The sequence below is a fragment of the Botryllus schlosseri genome, chromosome 15, assembly GCF_051294905.1.
Source record: "Botryllus schlosseri isolate E-star chromosome 15, Bs_hap1, whole genome shotgun sequence".
NCBI classification, from domain to species: Eukaryota; Metazoa; Chordata; class Ascidiacea; order Stolidobranchia; family Styelidae; genus Botryllus; species Botryllus schlosseri.
The window spans coordinates 11,551,781-11,573,160 of record NC_137250.1 but is presented as its reverse complement, the minus strand read 5'-3'; the positions used below and the strand labels follow the sequence as shown (position 1 = coordinate 11,573,160).

The 21,380-nt window shown below is 40.8% G+C and overlaps 1 protein-coding gene across 1 annotated transcript; it reads right to left on the bottom strand.

Annotated features, from left to right (window-relative positions):
* Positions 1-1,373: 1,373 nt before the first annotated feature.
* LOC145457186 (hepatocyte nuclear factor 4-gamma-like) lies at positions 1,374-14,494 on the bottom strand. The gene is made up of 10 exons (XM_080335361.1): positions 12,267-14,494; positions 11,224-11,338; positions 9,444-9,538; positions 7,459-7,565; positions 6,119-6,286; positions 5,412-5,521; positions 5,218-5,348; positions 4,640-4,745; positions 4,434-4,564; positions 1,374-3,227 (listed from the first exon to the last, which is right to left on the bottom strand). The coding sequence occupies exons 1-10, from the start codon at positions 12,439-12,441 to the stop codon at positions 2,908-2,910; spliced, it is 1,458 nt and encodes a 485-aa protein (XP_080191487.1). The 5' UTR covers positions 12,442-14,494; the 3' UTR covers positions 1,374-2,907.
* Between the last annotated feature and the right edge of the window lie 6,886 nt (positions 14,495-21,380).

The window sequence follows — 21,380 nt, the reverse complement described above, 5'->3', positions numbered from 1 at the left end:
TATAAAATCCGGCCGGATATCCAATCCGGCTCCGGTCCATGCTCCGCCCTAGTTCAAGCCTATGAGACTCAATCATTTCGAGGCCAACGCCCAACCCCTTCTGCGTCTGGGCACATGAAGATATAAAGTTTTGGCCAACATACCGTTGATAAAATGCGGCGCCAAAAACATCAGTGGCGACAAAACCTTGATCAAAAATGACCTTCGCTCGATGACCAAACCTTTCGATCAGGGATATCTAGATATCCCTGCTTTCGATATGGATATGCTCCGTTGTAGGGGGGAAGAGAGTGGCGCAGTGTGCTACGCGACACCGTCAATACGGCACCAATTGCTGTTGGTTCAATTCTCGGCTCTACCTCTACGTGTTGGAAGTTTATCTGGACTCCTATGGTCGACCTCACTGCGATTGTAGTGACCTAAAAAGTCCAGAAAGATCCGATGAATGACTGATTCGTGGCAAAGTGACTCGAGTTAAGTCAAGACATACGAAAAAGGTGACTCGAGTCATCCCAACGCTGTTTCAATCTAAGGTTATATGTAGAATTGCAATGAGTGCACAGATGAAAATCGGGGCGAGAATGTACATTGTACAGTGTACACGAGCGTCTCGGCTCTTAACAACAACTTAACATAACGTTTTGGAGATAATACAGCGGGAAATCAATCAGATTATTATTTTCATATGATCAAGACGCACACATAATGTATAATGCGATAAGACACAATGTGAGGAATGAACAGACAGGATGATACCGAACGACCAGTTGCGTTTTCTCAATCAGGCATCCATCTCGACCTAGTGCCCGATGTCAGTTGTTTTTCGGTGTTAATCTTTATTCCGCGGCACTTTCCATTCCACGTGCGTTCTTTGCACAGGGTCTTTGTGTCGCCGTAAGAACAGCGACGCGTGAGAGTCGGATCGCAGGCATGAGATCAGCATCCGACGCGGAATAGAACCCGGACCGGGTAGCGGGCGCTTGTCGTCACCACTACGCGAACGTCCCCCTGCAATCTACACCATCAGCCAGAATATACGTGTAGGACACGCGTCCGCGGTATCCCCGAGCACGCGTTTATACCAACATGAAGTAAAATCCTTACATTACAGCAGACTGCGTATATATTCAAATCGTAATGGTTCGACTCGAAGGATAACCTCCACTGGACGAAATAACTACCTGGCAAGGCTCCAATTTTAATTTTAATCTAATTATTTTCTGAAAATGCTACAGAAGAGCTGTATATCGTGAAGCAAGCCAGGCTTGGTGCACAGACATTCGCCATTCTCATACTTATGAGAATGGAATCTAATTTGCTACGAACTGAACTTGATATTTGTTATAATTCTTTCTAACTCGCAACCGACCGGCTTTCAGGATTTCAATAGTAACATATATTTAGGTATATCACCAAGGCAATACGGGACATTCGACACTTCTAAAAAAATCGGGCTCAATATATGTTGGCAAAACCGATGAACCCGTAAATTTGGCCGACGCCAACATATTGAGGCTCGATAGTCCGTATTTGCAAAATGACACCCACGAAAAGCAGTAAAAATTGCATAGTTCAATGGATTAGTATACAGATGCGGTGTCTGCGTGGCAGCGGAAGAAACAGACAAACTGTAGAGAAGTCCGACAATCCATCCAACCAATAAGTCGGACTAGGCAGGCCAAAGAAATCATCGACAATTCAGGACGCAATAGAGAAATACAATGGTATAGTAGTATAGACGTAGTGTAATGGAAATGGTACTACACACTTGCTGCTAATCCGCGCGAAACTTCAAAATTGACATAGAGCAATTGTAGGAGCGTGGCCTCTCAAATGCGAAAGCGTCGGGTGATATCCAGAATAGCGCCATGTGGACAGAACAATTATAATTGCACTAGGTAGCGTAATACCTCGCGAAAACACAATGTACCACTACGTTAAGGTACTATTCAAGGTAATAAAACTAACAAGAGTAAAAAAATAACCCTACCGATCGTTAGAATCCGATCAATATGATGCTAATTGAAGGGGTGAAAATTAAATCAACCACATGATGGCGAGAGTAGAATTTGCGAAATCAGTATGGACGTGATTGACATGACGTGGGGTAAGCCGCGAATTGTCCATTCGGACATTATGACGATCTTCCATTGCATCACGTCACGTCTATTCACGCCGTTACATCATTATTATCATTTCCATTCTGGCGAAGTCGACGGACATGATCCCATCTGCAAATGCTGTCACGGCGACAGGCGACCCAATACAGACCCAGACTGATGTTAGTCGATTCTGACCCATGCCGTTGACATTTAAAAATAAAATGAAAAAAACATCAAGAAAAATGCCACAAGTGATCAAAAAACATAATTGAATTGACAATGGTTGGCGCGATTAGGTGATACTGAGTCGTGAAAGCGTAACGAAAATTACAAGTGGCAAGAACGTATGGTAATTGGAAGAAAAAAAGGAAAATGGAAGCGTACAGACGAAAATGTGTAACCACATTATTACAAAACGACGGGTAACATGACAACGTAATTGAAATTTTCAAAATCACAAAATTCAAACAAAAATTACAAAATTTGGTAAGAAACCTTTTCTAACAAGCATAAACTTCGATAATTTGATATTTCATGCAACAAACCAGCCTATACCTACGTTTCGACTAGGCACCTATACAAGCAGGTGCCATAGCGCCATAGGTCATAGGTCGCATGTTTAACTTCAAAGAATACAGTATATATCAAACTGCACTGGGGCATAGACGAAATTGGCACATATGTGAATCTGACAAGTCACTGCCGCAAATTTGCGACTTCGTAGCCTACGTTGATCTCTTGCCAACATTGGAGACGATCAATAGCGGGCAGGTAAGAAATTCCCATTATTTTTCCAACACCGTCACTACAACATTTCCATTTTGGTCTGTATCGTTTCCGTGGGATTCAGGGGGATCACGTCCTCGCTGTAGTTATCGGCTAGATACAGATCGGCCTTCGGCATTTTCAGGCTGCTATTATGGGCCATGTACTGCATTCCGGAAAGGTCGGTCATAATCAAGGAGGACCCTCTGTAAGCGGCGGGGTCCTGAATCTCGTTGGGACGGCCCAGTGGCATTTTCGGGATGGGCTCCAACGTCTGGGCTTGCATCACGTCCATTCCGTTTTGTGGCGCCGTGGACGCAATCTTTGCGATGTCGTTGTTGCTTTCAAAGCCGGCATCAGCTATAAAATAAAATCCACGATAGCTCATTAAAGTTGACAATTAAGTGTCACGGTGCTAAATTAAAACACAGAAATTGTCAAATCAGGAAAAATCTAGTTGCTGCTAAACGGGCTCCGCTCGAACTTATGGATGACATCCTGTATATTGAAACAGGTGATTACCAACTTGGTTAGGTTCACCGCAAAAATTTTGCGCCACACAACATCACATGACTTTTCTTCGCGCCAAAGTAAAGTACCGATTGCAGTATTCAATCTCGTGACAGGCATCAGGTTTGGGCCAAGATACCGGATCATCAATAACAATTTGGAGAAGGACGCCGTTTGCACAACATGAATGCTTCTTCAAGGTCTCGCAAACTCACCTCGCACGATCTAGGTAAGGACAGAGAATTGCATGATAACCAGGGCAAGTTTTTTCAACTTTTGCAACTTTTTTTTACAGCTTCCGGCAGCTTCCTAAATACTCGTAAGATATGTAGAATGCTGTTTTAAGCTGTTTGAAGGAATCTTATAGTGCAACTTTTTGCAACTGTTGTCCATTTTTTTTCATGCAACTTTTTGCAACATTTTGCAACTTTTTCGATTTTTCATGAAAGTATTTTCGCTTTTGGTGAAATACACGGCCAAATTCGACTGAAATACCGCAAATCAGCACTGACGTAACGCTCTTAATTATTTTTTTAGTCAACCGAGCAAAATGTGGTCTTTTAGTGCAACTTTTTACTGCAACTTTTGTCGAAAATAAATGCAACTTTCCACGGATTTAACTGCAACAAAAACTTGCCCTAATTGATAACACTACTACGGTGCACTCTGCGCATACAGTGGCACTGGTACTTCAATCTGCGGAGCAAAAGTGAGATTATGCATTATTATGCAATTATGCATAGCAGTGCCGGGATCAAGTCATTCCGAGTCACGAGTCAAGTATAGTCACTGTTATATTATATATATTCCGACTTTGAGACAATTTCAAGTCCCCATATATCATGAGCGCGAGTTGTTTGAGTAAATCTCCAGATACAGATGTATAAGGCTGGACGGTATCACACTTGTCAACCTTATTGCGATGCCATTTCAATACTACCAAGACGACACGAGTCATGGGATATTCAAGTACCTTGCTGAGGATGCAGGAGTCGAGTCATTTTGAAGCGGTGAACTCAGTCAAGCTGACCAATAACGCACACCCAAGCCACTCACCTCCGAGCAACATTTCTTGCAGTAAATTATCGATCTTGGCGACGCCGAAAATCCTCACAAACTGTATTTGCTCGATCATCTGATAAGTGATGCTTTGCAAGGTAGGCAGCAACAACAGTATCTCTCCGTATCTACAAAACCAGAGAAACCACGTCAAAACATTCGCCATTCGCGCGATTATCGGCGAGTGTTATCACTTATAGCACCTGCCCCGGCTTTCGTACTGGTGGTCGTTGATGTAATCTTCCAGGTTACACATGACTTGAAAACGCATCGACTTGATACGTTCCGGATCCTGCAAGCCTTTCGCGTCTGATGAATAACAAGAGTTTTATGCCCACGCACAGAGTAATCTAAAACTAGGGCTTGCCTACTTAAACTACTGACTTTTGTCTACTTCCATCTCTACTAAACCAGTTTCTTTTCAGACTTTGGATTTTTCAAGTACAATGTAGTTTATGGGTAAGCTTGGGTGACCCTTGTGAGTGAAATTGTGATACCAACTGGGCAAAATAGTCCTTGCACCACGACGACTGAATTTATTGCACCTAGATGTAGTGTTATAGATGCAGCAGGCCATTTCAAACGTAATCACCTCCGATTGACTGATAATAAATAATAGCATGTGACCCATCGACCAAATCTACTTTCCAAAAGTACTAAAGTAGGCTACTCTTCATACCTACAATTTTTACTTAAACTTCAAGTAGTTTAGGCGTGCTTGTAGTGAAGTACCAGGGATGACTACTTGAACCGCCTTCGAGTCAAGACTGCAAATACTCACTATGATCAAAAAACACGATCGCTTTCAAACAGGAAAATTCGCTTTCGTCGAGATTAAGCTCCGACAACGGCTTCACAATTTCGTCTAATATACGCACCGCAACTTTGCTAATTTCAACTTCCGGACACTGCCTGTAATGCAATTTTCAAAAATCAAACACGGAAATTAGGCAGACCGGCCTGTTTCGTACTTACCTAGGTATAATAAAATCGTTACCCAACAGAAGCAAATGCCTGTATGGCAAAGAACGCCTCGCGACTCCAAGCAGCAGGTGCTCACCAGCGTGGGCCCTTAGCAACGAAACCTACAAGAGATGAAGGGCAACGCGTTACATAACGGATTAATGGACTGAACAAGTAATGCGTTGCGATCACAGGTGGTCACTAACAAAATAGCCTGCTTCTAATTTTTTCACTTTCACCACCTACTCGCGAGCATATATTTTGAAACTAGTATGTTGAAGTGCTCCTGTAACTGAATATCTTTCGGAAATCTTACACATTTGTAGTGTTGTTAGCCATTTTGCGTTAGTCACGAGATGAATCTCATAATTTCAAAAGTAGCCACCTCCGCTCCACTGCTAAAAGCATGCGAACCCTCGACCAAGCGTACATTTTGAAAATACTCACTCGATATTTTTCAGAAATTTTCGTTCCTGCTTCCACTTGAGTAGTTGTGAGAAGTTTGTAAACTGCCAATCCTACTTGTACTTCAGTAGAAATTTACGTCATACCTTCTACTTCTATTCGAGCGGCAATGCTAACTAATTAGATCTCCTCCGACCGTGATGGACATTCTAATGGTCTCGAATCTCGATAATAGAGAAAAACGGTCACAACATTTCGACAAAAATTTTCATTTTGGATCATGCGACGAGAACCACGGGAGAAGTAAAGCTGACCTGGTCGTCAAGCGGCAGTTCGGAAAACGTCGGTATGAATTTGGCCCATTCGACCAGCACGAGCAGTTGCTCCCGCATCGAGTCGCATACGTCGTTGATCGAAGCTATCTTCTTGGACCCCACAATTTCCGGGTCGAGCACTTCCATATTCATGCTGGACGGATATTGCTGTAGAAAAAACAAAACAAATCACGCTACTATCAGATCGGACGAAAAAAGTCTACATGCAGCCTAGGTCAGTCGTTAGCGCACGATGTCAATCCTTGGGGGCTGATTTCGAGAGACACGGGGGCGAAAAAATGCCAATTGACGATAGGGGTCCACAATTTAATGTCTTCAGGCATCAATTTTGAGTTTTTTTGCTAAGTTGAATAATTCGATCAAGGACAATTAGGATATTGATGCTAAGGCGATTCCATGATTTCCTGTCGTACAATGAACATGCTTGATTCGCCAGGAAATATTACGCATTTTGCCACAGTCTGTCAATATGTCCTATCGCTTTGTATTACGAATATTTGGTCCAACTATAGCAGCGGTCTCGAACATAAAGCTTAGAATCCACAGAACAGATACCGTAGTTAAAGAGCTTTTTTGGAGGTACAGAACTTCAATATACAGTCGAACAGTATATTCATATTGAAATGAGCCCAAATATTTTCAGCTGACACTCGTCAGGGGTAATCGTCAGCAACAAGTAGAGAATTGGAAAGAACATTGTATATCAACAATTGTATCACAGACAGTGTTAATTTTGTGGCAACTACAGCTGACATATATAGGCATATATGCGTCATTTAAATATCATAGTCTCGAACAGCAACACTCAATGTTTAAATTATTTTCGCCATGTGCTCGGAATTACCAACCATTATTAGCCTACCCAGTTTGTGACACCAACACTAGATTCACACTGAGGGAAGAGTTCCAAGTTTAAATGGATTAAGAGTCGCTGTTTTGATGTTTTTTTTAGCAATACCCAGTTAGCTAATCATTGTATTTAAAAAAAAATCCATTGTTTGCAAATAAAGAGCACTAGGATTGATAATGACGGAAACACTAAAAATCAAATATGAAGACAGCATTTTGGCATCATTTGACTGGTCCTGCCCACCAGCAATCAAAAAGTTTGAATCCAGCCTGCACCCCAAATTGATTTGACATACTCGACATTGATTGTCCCAAAAAGCAATTTAACAAAACTTGAGAGACCGACGATTAGCCTAAATAGTGCTTTCGTGCAGAAGAATTTGGGAACTTCAACGGTAAGTTTTTCCACCATCCAGAGCGAACAGAGTTGAAACGCATCACACAGCAACCGAAGAGTTACATCTTATTACTTGGCGAGCCAGCTTCTCGGCATGCAGGAGAGTTTCCACCGACAAGGAAGAAGTCATTTTGATGCTGCTCTTCCTAGTGCTGATGCGATCCCTTTCGTTTTGCACGGCTGCAAAATCAAATCCCCGGATTACTCACCGGTCATAATATCGATTGTTCAGCACGGCAGAGTATTTAGAGTTTCCATTGGCTACTGGAAAAGGGCTAACCGGCCAGTTGCCATCGCATTTTTCGATTCCTGCGCAGTTGTGCACACACCAGTACTTTCACAAGCACACACCCATTCAAACAATTTCGACGATGCAAAGCCAATTACGCTGACATTGCGCATCTTTAAAAAGAACCTACAGTCATCTATACAAGCGGGCTATAATTCATGTCATGCAGTTACGTCTTCAGGGTAATAAAAAGCAATAGTAATATAGCCGGTGGCCAGTGAAGGTATTCATCAAGGCTGACTCATGAAGACAGCTTTTGCAATACAAGCCTGACTTTTGAAAAAACCTTCACAAATAATACACATCTCATCGTTTTTTTATTACAACCGTATATCTGTATGACTAACTGAATATATCAGAAACCACACACTAAGCTGTTTCAAAACAACAAGTTTCTCTTTGAAAAACCCCAGCTAGGATTTCAGAGCAAGCAGCATTGTCAGCTATTCCACAGGTTACACGAGGTGTGTTGCGTTTTCCTGTTCACTTTAACAAGAATTGCAATCTGTTGCTACATTAACTGAGCATCCAGACATGAACAATTGCGCCCATGTCCACTAGCACTAGGGTCATGTTTTTCAAACTGGCATCACCAGCATGGCACAACAGAAAGTGGAAATGTAATTTTTTTGATAGCAAACAGACACAATACCAGTGTTTTCACCAGCATACTAAGTGACTGGCTTCATTAACAAAGAGCTAACACTGCAGTCATCTCCTGTTACAAGTGGGGAGAAAAATTCCTAGAGAACATATGTAAGTGTGCAATCGGTGAGGCGTGGAGAGACAAACTCCCAGTGGGCGATAAGTATAGAAGATACAGCCCGCAAGAGCCACACGAACTGCACGGAATCTCATAAAGCTGAACTCGTACAGAGGTCCATTCCAGGGAGTTTTCCAATGTCTCAACTCAAAAATGTGTAATTGCGAAGTGGACACGCCATCATAAAAGACCAAACATTATACTTCCGCATGAATCAGAATGTAAGACAAAAACGTATTACCTCAAAGTGCAGCATTTAAAGACCGTAGTTGCACGGTTGAGCGAATACATATATTGCAGAGTCAGTAGGCGCAAGGCCAGTTTTGTTTGGATTATAAGGACGGACTGGCGGTGATTTGTGTTGGTTATCGAATCGGGACAGGTTATTACACAATGCAAACGTACTCACGTTGCGTCATTATACTGTGTCAGCACAGGTCGGGCAATGCCAATAAGACAATGTCAGCCATGTGTGCATTGTCATAAAACCAATCTAGATATCGTCAAATGCGCTGATCAGGTTAAATCCACAAGAACAGGTTCTTATGCGACAAAGACCTCTCGCGAGCGCATACCTAAAGTTATGCCAGTGGAAGCGAATATACGAAACGAAAAATATTTGCACAACGCTAAATGCTCCAGGCTCCACGTGTCTGATTTGTTTTATCGGATAGTCATTTCATAATCTCGGCGTTGACAGCGAGTTGAAAAAACAACGGGTTAGCAGCTATCCAAGTTCATACTCACAAGGAAATGCTGAATATTCATAGCAATGATTGAATTGTTCCAATCGCTATCATCAAGTTTCGTGGAGAGTTACGCCAATTTCGATCGAATTAATAAACTCACGGCTTATTTTCCAGAATCGTGACAAGAGTTCAAAAATCAATTGTGGGCCGCACGTAATTATACAGAAAGTAGGCACATATGCACAAATCGTTACAAATTGGTATCAGAAAATCAAATAATGTGAATTGAATATAACGTGAAATGAAGCGCATCTCACCCTCCTTCTTCATTCCGGCCCGGAAGCATTTTCTCAATCGACAATACCGGCACTGATTTCGCTTGTCTTTATTGACGACGCAATTGCGGCTGAACCTGGATGAACCAAACAAACGCAGGTGATAAGAGACTAGCGGATAATAGGCCTATTCTTCGAACAGCAGCCGAACAGTTCACTACCTTTCAAGTGCATATTTGATAATCAGCCTAACCAAGACGATATACAAAAATCTTCACATCATACAAACACTACACATGTAATCAAATGCATTGCAGAATATCCAGTATTCCTGCTTTCAGGCTGTGATATATTGTGTTAGATGCAAACATTTTCCCAAGTATTCAAAACAAAGTGTTGGACTCGTGGAGGTTAAGTTTTTTACATTAAACAAAACACAAGGTTAAGCAACCAGAACATAACCACAAATAAACCAACACAGGAATATGTATAAGGATATTTTATTCTCAATTGACTGGTGCTGGAAACGGATATACCTAATCTAATAAACGTTTCTGTGAAGAGATTTCATTGAAAAAAGCGCTATTGCAAATTGACAGTTGGTAATTATCATAATGCAACACGCGCAATTGCCGCGGCTGTGCAGCCAAATCGATCATGACAGGATAATTGGATTGGATTTTGGAGGTGCTTCACATTTTGTCATATGACCGTTGGAAGTGTCCAGGAAATTTAGGGATAAGAGCACGTGTTCATGACTCAGATTGAAAAATTCGCTGCTACCACTTGGAAGCAAATCAAGCAAGTAACCGCACAACAGTAAGTAGCCTACTATAAATACCACCATTAAGGCCAGGTAAACAGAAACCCTCTGCACAAACCGTTCTGTGGTAGTCTAAGTTTCTGTGACTGACCAAAAAAATAACAAATCCACAAAAGTGCTGCTGAAACCAGGTGTATAAACAATACAAACTAGACAAAAATTGGAGCAAGCAAAAAGAATATCATTGTCACTAGCACTTTAAAGAAGCACAAGATGTGGTCTTCGAAATAGAAAAGCTGCCCGTTGTAGAGCAATATATCGGGAAAAACATGGCATTGCGCATTGTAAATCCATTCCAAGTCCATTAATTCACACAAGGCCATCCAATTTATTGATAAACATTGTTTCACAAGATCTATCAATCATAATGTATATCTCAACAATTCAGAGGGGTGGTAAAAGACAGTAAAGTCAGCAGTATTAGATTAGGAGAAATAGGGCTCTGCCCATCAGTAAATATACAAGTAGGTCAGCACATGCCCACTCAATCATCACAGCAGGTCTTTGGAATTGTGCTTTTTGCACAGCGGAACAAAGAAATTGCTTGTGATTTACAATTGTTCATATCATGTTACTTTGCCGAAACCTTACTATTGAAACACTGGCATACAGATCTGATAGTCGCCGGTAGTTATGAATTAGAGAACTTATTAGCAAAGCCACACCGGTTATGTATGCTAAATTATTTTATTTCCTCGATGATATCAGGAGACATACAGGAAAAGGCTTTCAGCCCGATTCAATAATGATGATTGCTTCCGTTTATTTTGCTAGATTACCTTCTGCAGTCTTAGCACATTGCTGGATATTTCCTTTCAGGTTGATTTCTGAGGATTAATGGAAGTTGCTAAATACATTCTTACACTACACAGTTTTAAGCGTGACACAGTGACTGGTGTGGTGTGTATGCGACTATGCTGAAACCATGACGAAAACAGTGTGTTAAGATGCCAAGTTACTGATTCACGTCACAAAGTAATAAAGAAATCAGATACAAACCTGCATTGATACTGGTGGTTCTTGCGCACGCTTCTACGAAAAAATCCTTTGCAACCGTCGCAGCTGCTGGCGCCGTAGTGCTTTCCCGTGGCGCGATCGCCACATATCGAACAATCTATAATGGAGAAGCAATATTAAAACAAATAGCAGCAGCCACAAAAAGTTTTAACAGCAGAGATGGTGGGTGTGTGTGATTATGAAAACTAAATAACTGCTTTTAGTGAGACATCAGCTGATTTCACTGTACTGAAACAGTAATCATGGGATGATCTGTATTATTCTCAATTCCAATGCAGCTGAAGGCCCTGGGGCGTCTATTGTGAGCATCTAACCATGGCAAAAACAAAGCACTACTAGGATGCTGCAAAGTCACAACAGCCTTTGCAAACGAACGGTGCAACCAGCTAGGCCTATGAGCAGCTTGTATAATTGATGGCTTATCGCTTTTTATGTCACCAACCAAAACTGACAGGATTACTCATGTATACAATTCTCTTGGACTGGTAGTGACATTTGCAAAGCAAAAATAATTACTAGATTCAACTTAAATTCATCTTAAAATTTGTAATCTTCGGCGACCATTAAAAAGCACTGGAGTGCGGAGTTGAATTTATATGATCACTTGCATACAAAAAATAACAACAAGTTTGATTAACTGATCAAGGATGAATTTTAGAATGCCTTTCATATGAAAATGTGAGTACAAATCTGAGGGTTTGCTCAGTCAGTAACCTGTAGGTAGGCTTCTGTTTAATGACCTTGAAGATAATTTTGCACTAGGGTAGTCCTGAATGCGATGTTTGGTTAATTGCAACATTGGTCTGCTAATGATGACACATGCGTCTTTGCTTGGTCAGTTGTTGATATTGAGTCAACAAAAATAATCACCTACCAGAGAAAAGCATACCGCAGCAGTTTTCTCATTATAAGCCAGTTCTTATTCAAAATGCAACCAGCATGTGACTATTACGCCTGACGAAATATCCCTAGACGAGGAACGCATGACAAAGACAAAGTAGGAATAGACGTTTTCCAACACTCACATGACTTCGAGCTGTCGGCACCTGCATCTCCGCCGTTCGATTCTTGATCGCTGGTTTTGTCCATCACTTCAAAAGTCGGCATCGCGTATGGAGAATGCGGATTTTCCAAAACACTGGGTGTTGCGATTGAAGTACTGCTGACGTTTGTAGGAGTGTAAAACGTTTGATTTGACATTATTATTTGGCAGAGGACCAAAAGTTTGCGTCTTCGGTTCACAGCTTATGTCATAACAGAAAAAATACTATTATAACCCTGCCGGCAAAAACACAAGCCAGACTGTCAGCGATTGATCAGATAATAGCACCGTCATCAAACCTTTACTCACATGATGGTAGGTTAGTATAAAACCCGTATATGGCATACCGACACAAATTAGTTAATGATACTAAATAACATAGAAAGTATATCAATCACAATTCAATATCTATAATTCAAGTTATAAGCATGTACTGTAATTCAAGTTACTGGCATTCCATTATTATTTTATTAACAGATACTAATTTGGAAAAATATAGCTCCTACCATTTGGGCCTGAGATATCAAAATGTAAATTATAGACTTTGATAGACACTTATATACTGTAGCTCTAATTACTAATTTCAGGCGATACATCGGATGTAGGGGAAATGTAGCCTCTATACACTGATTTACTCAGATATTCAAATATGCTAATAAAATTTGATATTTTTATATTCCATATAATAAAATGTTGTATACATTGATAAGTTACCTTAGGCTCGTCACACTCGTGCATCCACAAATAAACCACAAGCATCAAATACCAACATATCATCAATCATTAATCATTATCAAGTCTTACCGTACATAAATAACATTACACTTTGATTGGCCAAAGAGCTGCAATATATCCTACAGAGTAACGCCAGCAAAATGGCAATCAACGCACCCAACGATTGCATGTCATCCATGTCAATACTGCATACAAATATGCTACATAGGTATACAAAGTCATAGCTTGACTTGTTGCACAAATACTGAAACGACAGAACCCAACAAAGTGCAGCTCATCTAAAAGTTAAGCTGAACATTTATTGTCAGCAAAAGACACATATAGACAGCATAAAGTATAAAATGCCATTATCAAATTCAATCTGATATAAATACGCAGATATATTCTCTACTATTCACTCCTGAAGAGAGAGCGAAACAAACATGATACCAGAGATATGATACCAGATCACATTGAATTAGAAAAAGGCAGTACCGGTACACCATCAGGTCTCATTGATTACACTGACAAGTGACAACTGCTATCAATGTTGATTTCAATGACTTGGAATTGTACCACGAAAATTGGACAAGATCACCAAACACCGTAGTTCATGTAGGCCTACTGTAACGGTTCTCAACATGAACATATAGATGCAAAAAATTTACTACAACATAATGACATGAGTGAAAAATAAATTTCATTTACATTCCTATGGTAATTCAATCTACTTGTTCTCAAGTGCGGCAACAAACTTTAGAATGCTAACACTTGTAACCCAATCGGCTACTTAAACGGTTGTCATGAAATATAACAGTTTTCAATGAAATTTTATCATTAAATGTTACAGCATTAAGTGAATAGTAGCCCACTTCTACCATCAGAACTATCACAGGAATAATAATAACTGTACTACTGTGCAGTCAATGTAATGAAGCCATTTCCGATAAGGTATGGTACCAGCAAGTCATAAATCACTGAAGAAATTCAAACCTAGTTGTACCCAAAGGCTAAAACAAGTAGGGTACAGTTAGTGAACTAATCAATTCTGCAATTTTCAGAGCGATGGTACTAAGATGGAACTACGCAACAGCATATGGCGACTTACAAAATGCCCAGAGAAAGGCATGGTCAAGTATGAATGAAAACAGCGAGGAAGCGTAAAAAAACAGAGGCAGAAGTTCAGAATACTATTAATATCAATGGGCCGAGATTGATGTTAGACTGATTGACTATAGACAACTAACCTACGGAGGTTAGTTATCTATAGATTGACCGTGTTTCGGCTTTTCGATATCCTAACGTATGTATGTATCTCTCTTTTTACATTTGGTGTTTCCAGCGCATTAAACCACTGATTCTTTTTGTTATGAATCGTCACTAACCTCACGATCGCTCCGTAACGTCAAAGTTCCCAAGCGTAAAACAGGACTTCGGACTTTGGCCACAATCCCGACTTCACAGTCCAAAGTTTTTTCGCAACAAAACGTATCTCTGCTCTGGAAGTCTAAAGCAGATTCGGCTGAGCGTAACTATTGCAAGATAAGAAAACGATACAGCGCGCCATCTCGAGGTAGCGACTAGGATTCATTTCTATTTCATTTATTTATCAATCACCATTTAAAAATACCACAAGATTGGGGAAAAATGAAAAGATAGGAAGAATGACTAATATTGTCGTGCATTCATCCTATTTTTGATTGCCATTTTTTTTTGAAATTATTTGGTAACATTTCGGTTTGTCGGTGCTATGAAAGGACAGGAAATTAGTTTTATGCCAGCGGTAGGCTACTATCCATTCGTTTGAAACAGCTATTTGAATCTTCTTTTGAATGTCTAAAATTAATGAACATGTTTGTTGCATATAGGCCAAGTGTCATATTTTGCACGACGGATACATGACGGACATTGACGGATACATGGATTTAAATATTGCTGTCGTGCTCTATTTAACGGAGTATATTGGTATAACGCCATTTAAATATTATTCGATAAGGAGTTGGTAAACCTTACATAATTATCTGAACTGGAACCCGATAAGACCTTTGTAAGTCGTATATTCTATCGTGTGAACGTAGATAACAATTTGGCATGTACTCTCTCGTGGCTAGGAGAGACCGTCATTCAATTCTTGATATTTCGCTGATTCGGAAGTCCGTTACTTTGTCGTACGTGATTCAATAAAGTTACAAGTCGTGGAGACAGAAACAAAATATATTCGTCAGTGTGATCCATCGAATACGTGTCCAATAGACAGGCTTCGTGGTACGTCAGCCAACAAGGCCGTACGGCGCGGTTACGCCGGTTCGTCGAACGAAAGAAGAAACACGCAGCGAATTGTAAACGCAACCTTCTTGGAGTCAATAATACATCTTGGAGTCAGATATACAATTATACAACTACAAACATTCGCTCTGCGTTAAATGGTGACCCTCGACATTTAATTAATCACGACGACCGGCCGACCGAAGACAATCAATATAAAGATACGCCCTGCCCGACGGCGAGAAATAGCAATACAGCATCGGACCACGGAAACGGTAAATATAAAGATTCGCCTTGCACAGCGGCGAGAAAGAGCATTCAGAGAAAACGACGAGACGTTATTGCCAGGAAGAAATGCAGCGGGGTTGTGCTTTCGACGATCAATACGCCGTAACAAAGACAACAATGAAGAAGACGTCTGCAGTGTCAGAAAATGCTCGGAAATCGCAGAAGTTTAGCAGATGTGCGGACAGTGGTGCTCCAAGCATGCATCACACAGATTAGAACAATAAGGTAGATCGATTTTATTCTCTTACACTACGACGTTAGTTGGTTACTGTTATTGGGATATTGGCAAAGTATAGTTTTGTAAAGTAACTTGCAATCATTGGTTTCTATACCCAGATAGGGGTCGCATTTCCTGCGAGTCAGGACGCAGGTGCTTATATAGCATAATGTTTTGATAAGAGATGTGTGCGGGTAAACCCGTAGCAAGAAGGCTACCCTATTTATTCGATGCCATGATGCATCCAATAGCTGAATAGCTTGATATGTATGTGTGATGAATAATGATATATTGCAAGCCTGATGAAGAGATATTAGGCCTCTGCCATACGACGATACCCTTATGTTGAGTATATCATTGAGAAAATATGCACCGCGGTAGTGCATGATATTTGCAAACATTGCTTTGCATGTAATACAATAAATAGGGCACACTCTCGTTCTGTTGGTATATACCAATGTTAAATGCTACGTGATATGAATTAGGAAGTTTCATATCAATTTAGAATAAAATGATTGCAGGTGAATATTCGATTTTTTTTCTACCCATAGCAGTATCTTGCTAATTAGTTGTTGTGCGAGTGATATTATCGGTTTTCTGAATGCCCAATGTAATGTATCCTTTAATGTTGCCGTAATATCGTGTATGTGTTGTTTTGAGGTATTAAGTGATGTTTGTGTTTTTTTTGATCGCCTAATGTTGTTGATTTGTATTTCAGTAGTCTGCATAAACATACTGATGTTACTTTCCGCCATTTGATGTAGATAACGACATGTTTGATGATTTTGTTCAGCAGTTTCCGCCCGTTGATGCGGACAAATCGGTACTAAACTCCGCGGCTAATCCGGTTGACGCAGGTGTAATTTCCTCCGGTAGTGATGACAGCGAGAGCGACTGTCCGAGTAGAATTGGTAGCGCGTCCCGAGAGCGTGTATCTGATTGCTTACCTGTTGATGTTTATCGCGTAATTCGTAGGCGTGAATCCCGCGTGCGCGATAATGCTAAGACCCAAATATCTCGTGATTGCAGAAATATCACCGAGTCAAGTCCAAGATATACGTCCAGAGGGAGACGAATTGTTAGACCAAGACATTTGAATGATTACGTGTTGCATTAAATCGCGTAGAATAAAGATATGCGTGATGAGAATTGTGCCTTGTGCATTAATATGTTGCGTAAATGCAGGATTGCTGCTTCATCGATTGTTGAATCGCGTAGAGTAAAGATATGCGTAGTGAAAAGCGTGATTTGCGCATTGATATATTATGTAAATGCAGGATTGCTGCATCATGTTGTGACTCCCCGTCGTAGAATGTGAGGTGGGGTCACCGAAGCTCGTTGCTGAAGTATGCGTTGTAATGATAAATGCTGACACCAATATGTTAGTCTCGTGTAGGCCCGTTTGTAGTCGCTTGCGTCATATTTGAAATGGTCACTGTAGAAGGATTGTGGGATTGTCATCAGCCCTCTGTTGTTACGTAGACGTACGAGCAACACGGATTTGGAAGGAATGATTGTTGATCCCGTTGGCCAGGGGTTAACAGTAATGATGAGAAAGTAGAAGAAGTAAGTGAATGACAGTGAATGGCATGTTCTGTGGGTTTTGAAGCATGATTGCTGGATGAATTATGATGTTGGCCTTGCGTACACGTTGATGGCATTCGTCAGTGCACATAGACTTTTTCTGTCTATGAATTGTATTGTAGTACTTTAGTTTTTGTTGCTCTTTATTATACATTTTCATTAATTTGTTGTTAGTGCATGCGAAGTGATCTGTAATGTCACGGTTGTAACGCGTTTGTGCTGGTTTAATTATGTATTTTATTTCTTTGTTTTGTTTGAGCGCTAACTATTGTTGATCTGAGTTTCAGTTGCCAGTGGACGGAACGATGATATTGCGAGTCGTTCTGAGATGGTTATGTAAAATAGGGTTTCCGCTTGCCACGCTTGACACGCTTGCCACGATTGACCCGCTTGCCACGCTGTCACGCTTGTATGGTATTTCGTTTCATTAGTTTACTTTTGCCCCTGCATATAAAATCGTTTCCTGTCTCCAGTCCCTATGATTAGCCCCAGTCCATATGTTGTATGACCCTAGGTTTGAGATTTTGACCAATATACTCGTTTTTTTTTGCACCAAGTTATTTTGGTGGGAAGGGGGAACTTTTAACGGAGTATATTGGTATAACGCCATTTAAATATTATTCGATAAGGAGTTGGTAAACCTTACATAATTATCTGAACTGGAACCCGATAAGACCTTTGTAAGTCGTATATTCTATCGTGTGAACGTAGATAACAATTTGGCATGTACTCTCTCGTGGCTAGGAGAGACCGTCATTCAATTCTTGATATTTCGCTGATTCGGAAGTCCGTTACTTTGTCGTACGTGATTCAATAAAGTTACAAGTCGTGGAGACAGAAACAAAATATATTCGTCAGTGTGATCCATCGAATACGTGTCCAATAGACAGGCTTCGTGGTACGTCAGCCAACAAGGCCGTACGGCGCGGTTACGCCGGTTCGTCGAACGAAAGAAGAAACACGCAGCGAATTGTAAACGCAACCTTCTTGGAGTCAATAATACATCTTGGAGTCAGATATACAATTATACAACTACAAACATTCGCTCTGCGTTAAACTCTATGCTTCAAGTAGGCCTACTCCAAATGTTGTGCTTCAGACCCAAGATTTCGCGTCATTTATGACGTTTTTATATATGCCTGTACGTACAGTGTACTTACAATTGTTTGGGCGTCGTCGGAGGACATTTTTTTATTTCCTGCGTCAGATTTCTTGATCGGTAGGTCGTGGATTTAATGCCCGGCTGGGTCGGACCAAAGACTCCAAAACTGGTATCCGTGGCTATCCCGCTCTAAGCTCAGCATTCACTCGCTGCGCATGGGCGGCGCCATTGTTACGAAAGGCTGGCCAGTTGTCGGAGCATACGTTTCGTATAACTCATCACTTTTGAAGGGGCGTGACGTAGGTCATTGTAGTTGCAGAGCTGTGCCTGTCTATATAGCATGGAAAAACGAGGTCGAAAGGGGGAAAGGTGTGCCACACTATAGTCACACTCTCATTGTTGCGTCCCTAATCCTTATGTGCGCTGCGCAATAATGACTTCGGGAAAATGGTTGCTTTCATCGCATTCCTTCGATCAGGAAGCTAAAGAAGGATTGGATTCACAATATGGAAAAGATTTTCTTCAAGGTTTGGGTAACACCGGCATATTTGTGTGAAACTTGTTATTTCCTACAGTTATTTCCATTCACTTCCAAGTTCCAACATCAGACTGCTGTTTATAGTTATATCATGGAATGTAAACATTTACATTCGATAGTTATATACTTGTGTTTCTTCTTATATTATCTCATACGGTTGCAGCCTTGCGGACTATCTATCCTATGGTAAAATGAATATGAATACCCTGTATTATACCAATGCTGTGATGGCGACGAGTAGTAAGACCTTTACATGTGATATCATGATTTCCGGTCAAATTTGTTCATTTTCTACGAAGCAATAAATTCTCTTTGTCTGTACCGTTTGTGATTTACATTTCTAAATCACTCAGAGAATACAAGATTACGTAGGAGACATTATTTTTTATTCTAGTTATATCAACTGTGATAATTGCCCCTGTCCAGGGTGGCCCGGCTCTGAAGACTCTGAAGGCTCGAGCCTCCGTCTACCTTTTGCATGTCGCATTTCACTGTCTTTCATTTTTGTTGTGTGACGTTGATATGTATAATGTAGACGAATAAAGATTCTCTCTCTCTCTAACGCATTGCTGCAGGCAGAATATGAGATTCAGCTCTGTCCCATCTAAATTTCCGTGGCAAAAGATTTCCGTTGAGCAACGAGTGACAGGTTGTGCATTGACGTGGATGATTTGCTATAGATCCAAGAGACAGATCCAACCAGTCAGTCCACAGCAGGGTTCGCCAACTCTACGGGTCACAAGAAGGCAATATCGAGACGAAATAAATCACACTTTTATTTTCAAATCTTTACGTCAGTATACCAATGTGCTCTCTAACATCTACGATGGGCATAGTTATCTACAAAAGAAGTAGTATTTTATTCAAGGAATACAAATACAACAAAAATATCGGGATCATTGAATATCATTTTATTCTTGAGTATGAGCTGCGTACGATACCTTCAACAAACCCATTAATCGATCACATATGTTTTGCTGAAGATTTGACACTTGACGGAAGGCTAGAACGGGAGAATGATACCAACAAATAGCTTCTATTTCAGTTGGATCAATTGTCAATCTCAAATTTTGGCATAGAAAGATTCAATGCGTCGAATGACATTGATACGATACTACATAGGATTTTCATTCTATGAGTTACTCAAACGACCCTATTTTGATATCACCATATGCGAATAACGTCCCATTTTGGTGAATTTGGTCAACTGTGCAGAATGCGGTTACAGGCGGCTAGCTTTATGATTTCGCTGCTCGAAGTACAACCCGGTCCCTTTCTTTTCAAGATGTTATTCATGTTCATTTGCACACTTCGCCAAGGTTTAGATGTTAAATATATGTAGTTTCAATCTAGCTTCATCATCTGTTAGCAAAATAACCATAACGTCGGCAAATTGCCTTTACGGTACACCAGGGTCACTTCCAATATGGCCTAGCAGATCCAGGTTAAACAGCTGCATGCCAACCATTTTCACATCGAATGGGTATGGCATGACTCGGTAATCATACACTGCTGTGAATAGTTGCATAAGTTCTCTCTTCCCTTTTGTGATACGAAATGGTTGAGCTTTTCACTTGAGAATTCGTAACCTGGTAAGGGGAGCTGGTCTTCGTCTGGCCAGTCATACACTACTGGGGCCAGAGAGCTGGAAGGAGAAAAATAATGGTGGTGCATACTAGATCTTACCTAAACGCTGTATCGCATCTCTGTCGTCAAAACACAGCTGTAAACGACTATGGTCAAAGCATCTAGATTGTGGAGACGAGAATAAATTTGATATCTCTCTCTATAGATTACTAACCTACGGATAGATACGCAGGTCCCGTCGTTACGCCCCGGCAAGCAGTTACACTTGTTGCTGAGCAATCTAAAAGCAGCATAATTGGTGGTGTTATAGTTCGCGACCCGAGGGCTGAAATTTAATGAAACTGGTCTTAATCGAGAGCTACTGCCGCACTGATTCCAAAAATACGAATTAAAATCTTGACGGCGATATGGAACCACCTCAAAACAGCCCTCAAAATCCGAAAATCGGCATTGTTCCAACAATAAGCCCATTTACATGGTCAAGTCGTCTTGAAGCCAAGTCGTCTTGGAGTGACGTCATGAGACGGCTTGCCAAAGTGATCGAGTTTACATGGTCATGGTCATGTTTATCGCATCTCGGGAATATGCTACGGCAGTTGAGATATCCAGAAATACTTCAACACAATCCTAGAATGACCAAATACACCGTATATATATTCTTTCTGATAGTGAGTTGGGCAAGTTATATTGTTGGCTGTACCCGATTCCATAGACAACTCCTAGTCGCTTCGACATCTTCCTTTCTTTTCATTGTATCGCATTGTTTGTGGTGTATTGAACTGATAAAATTGCTAATAAACCA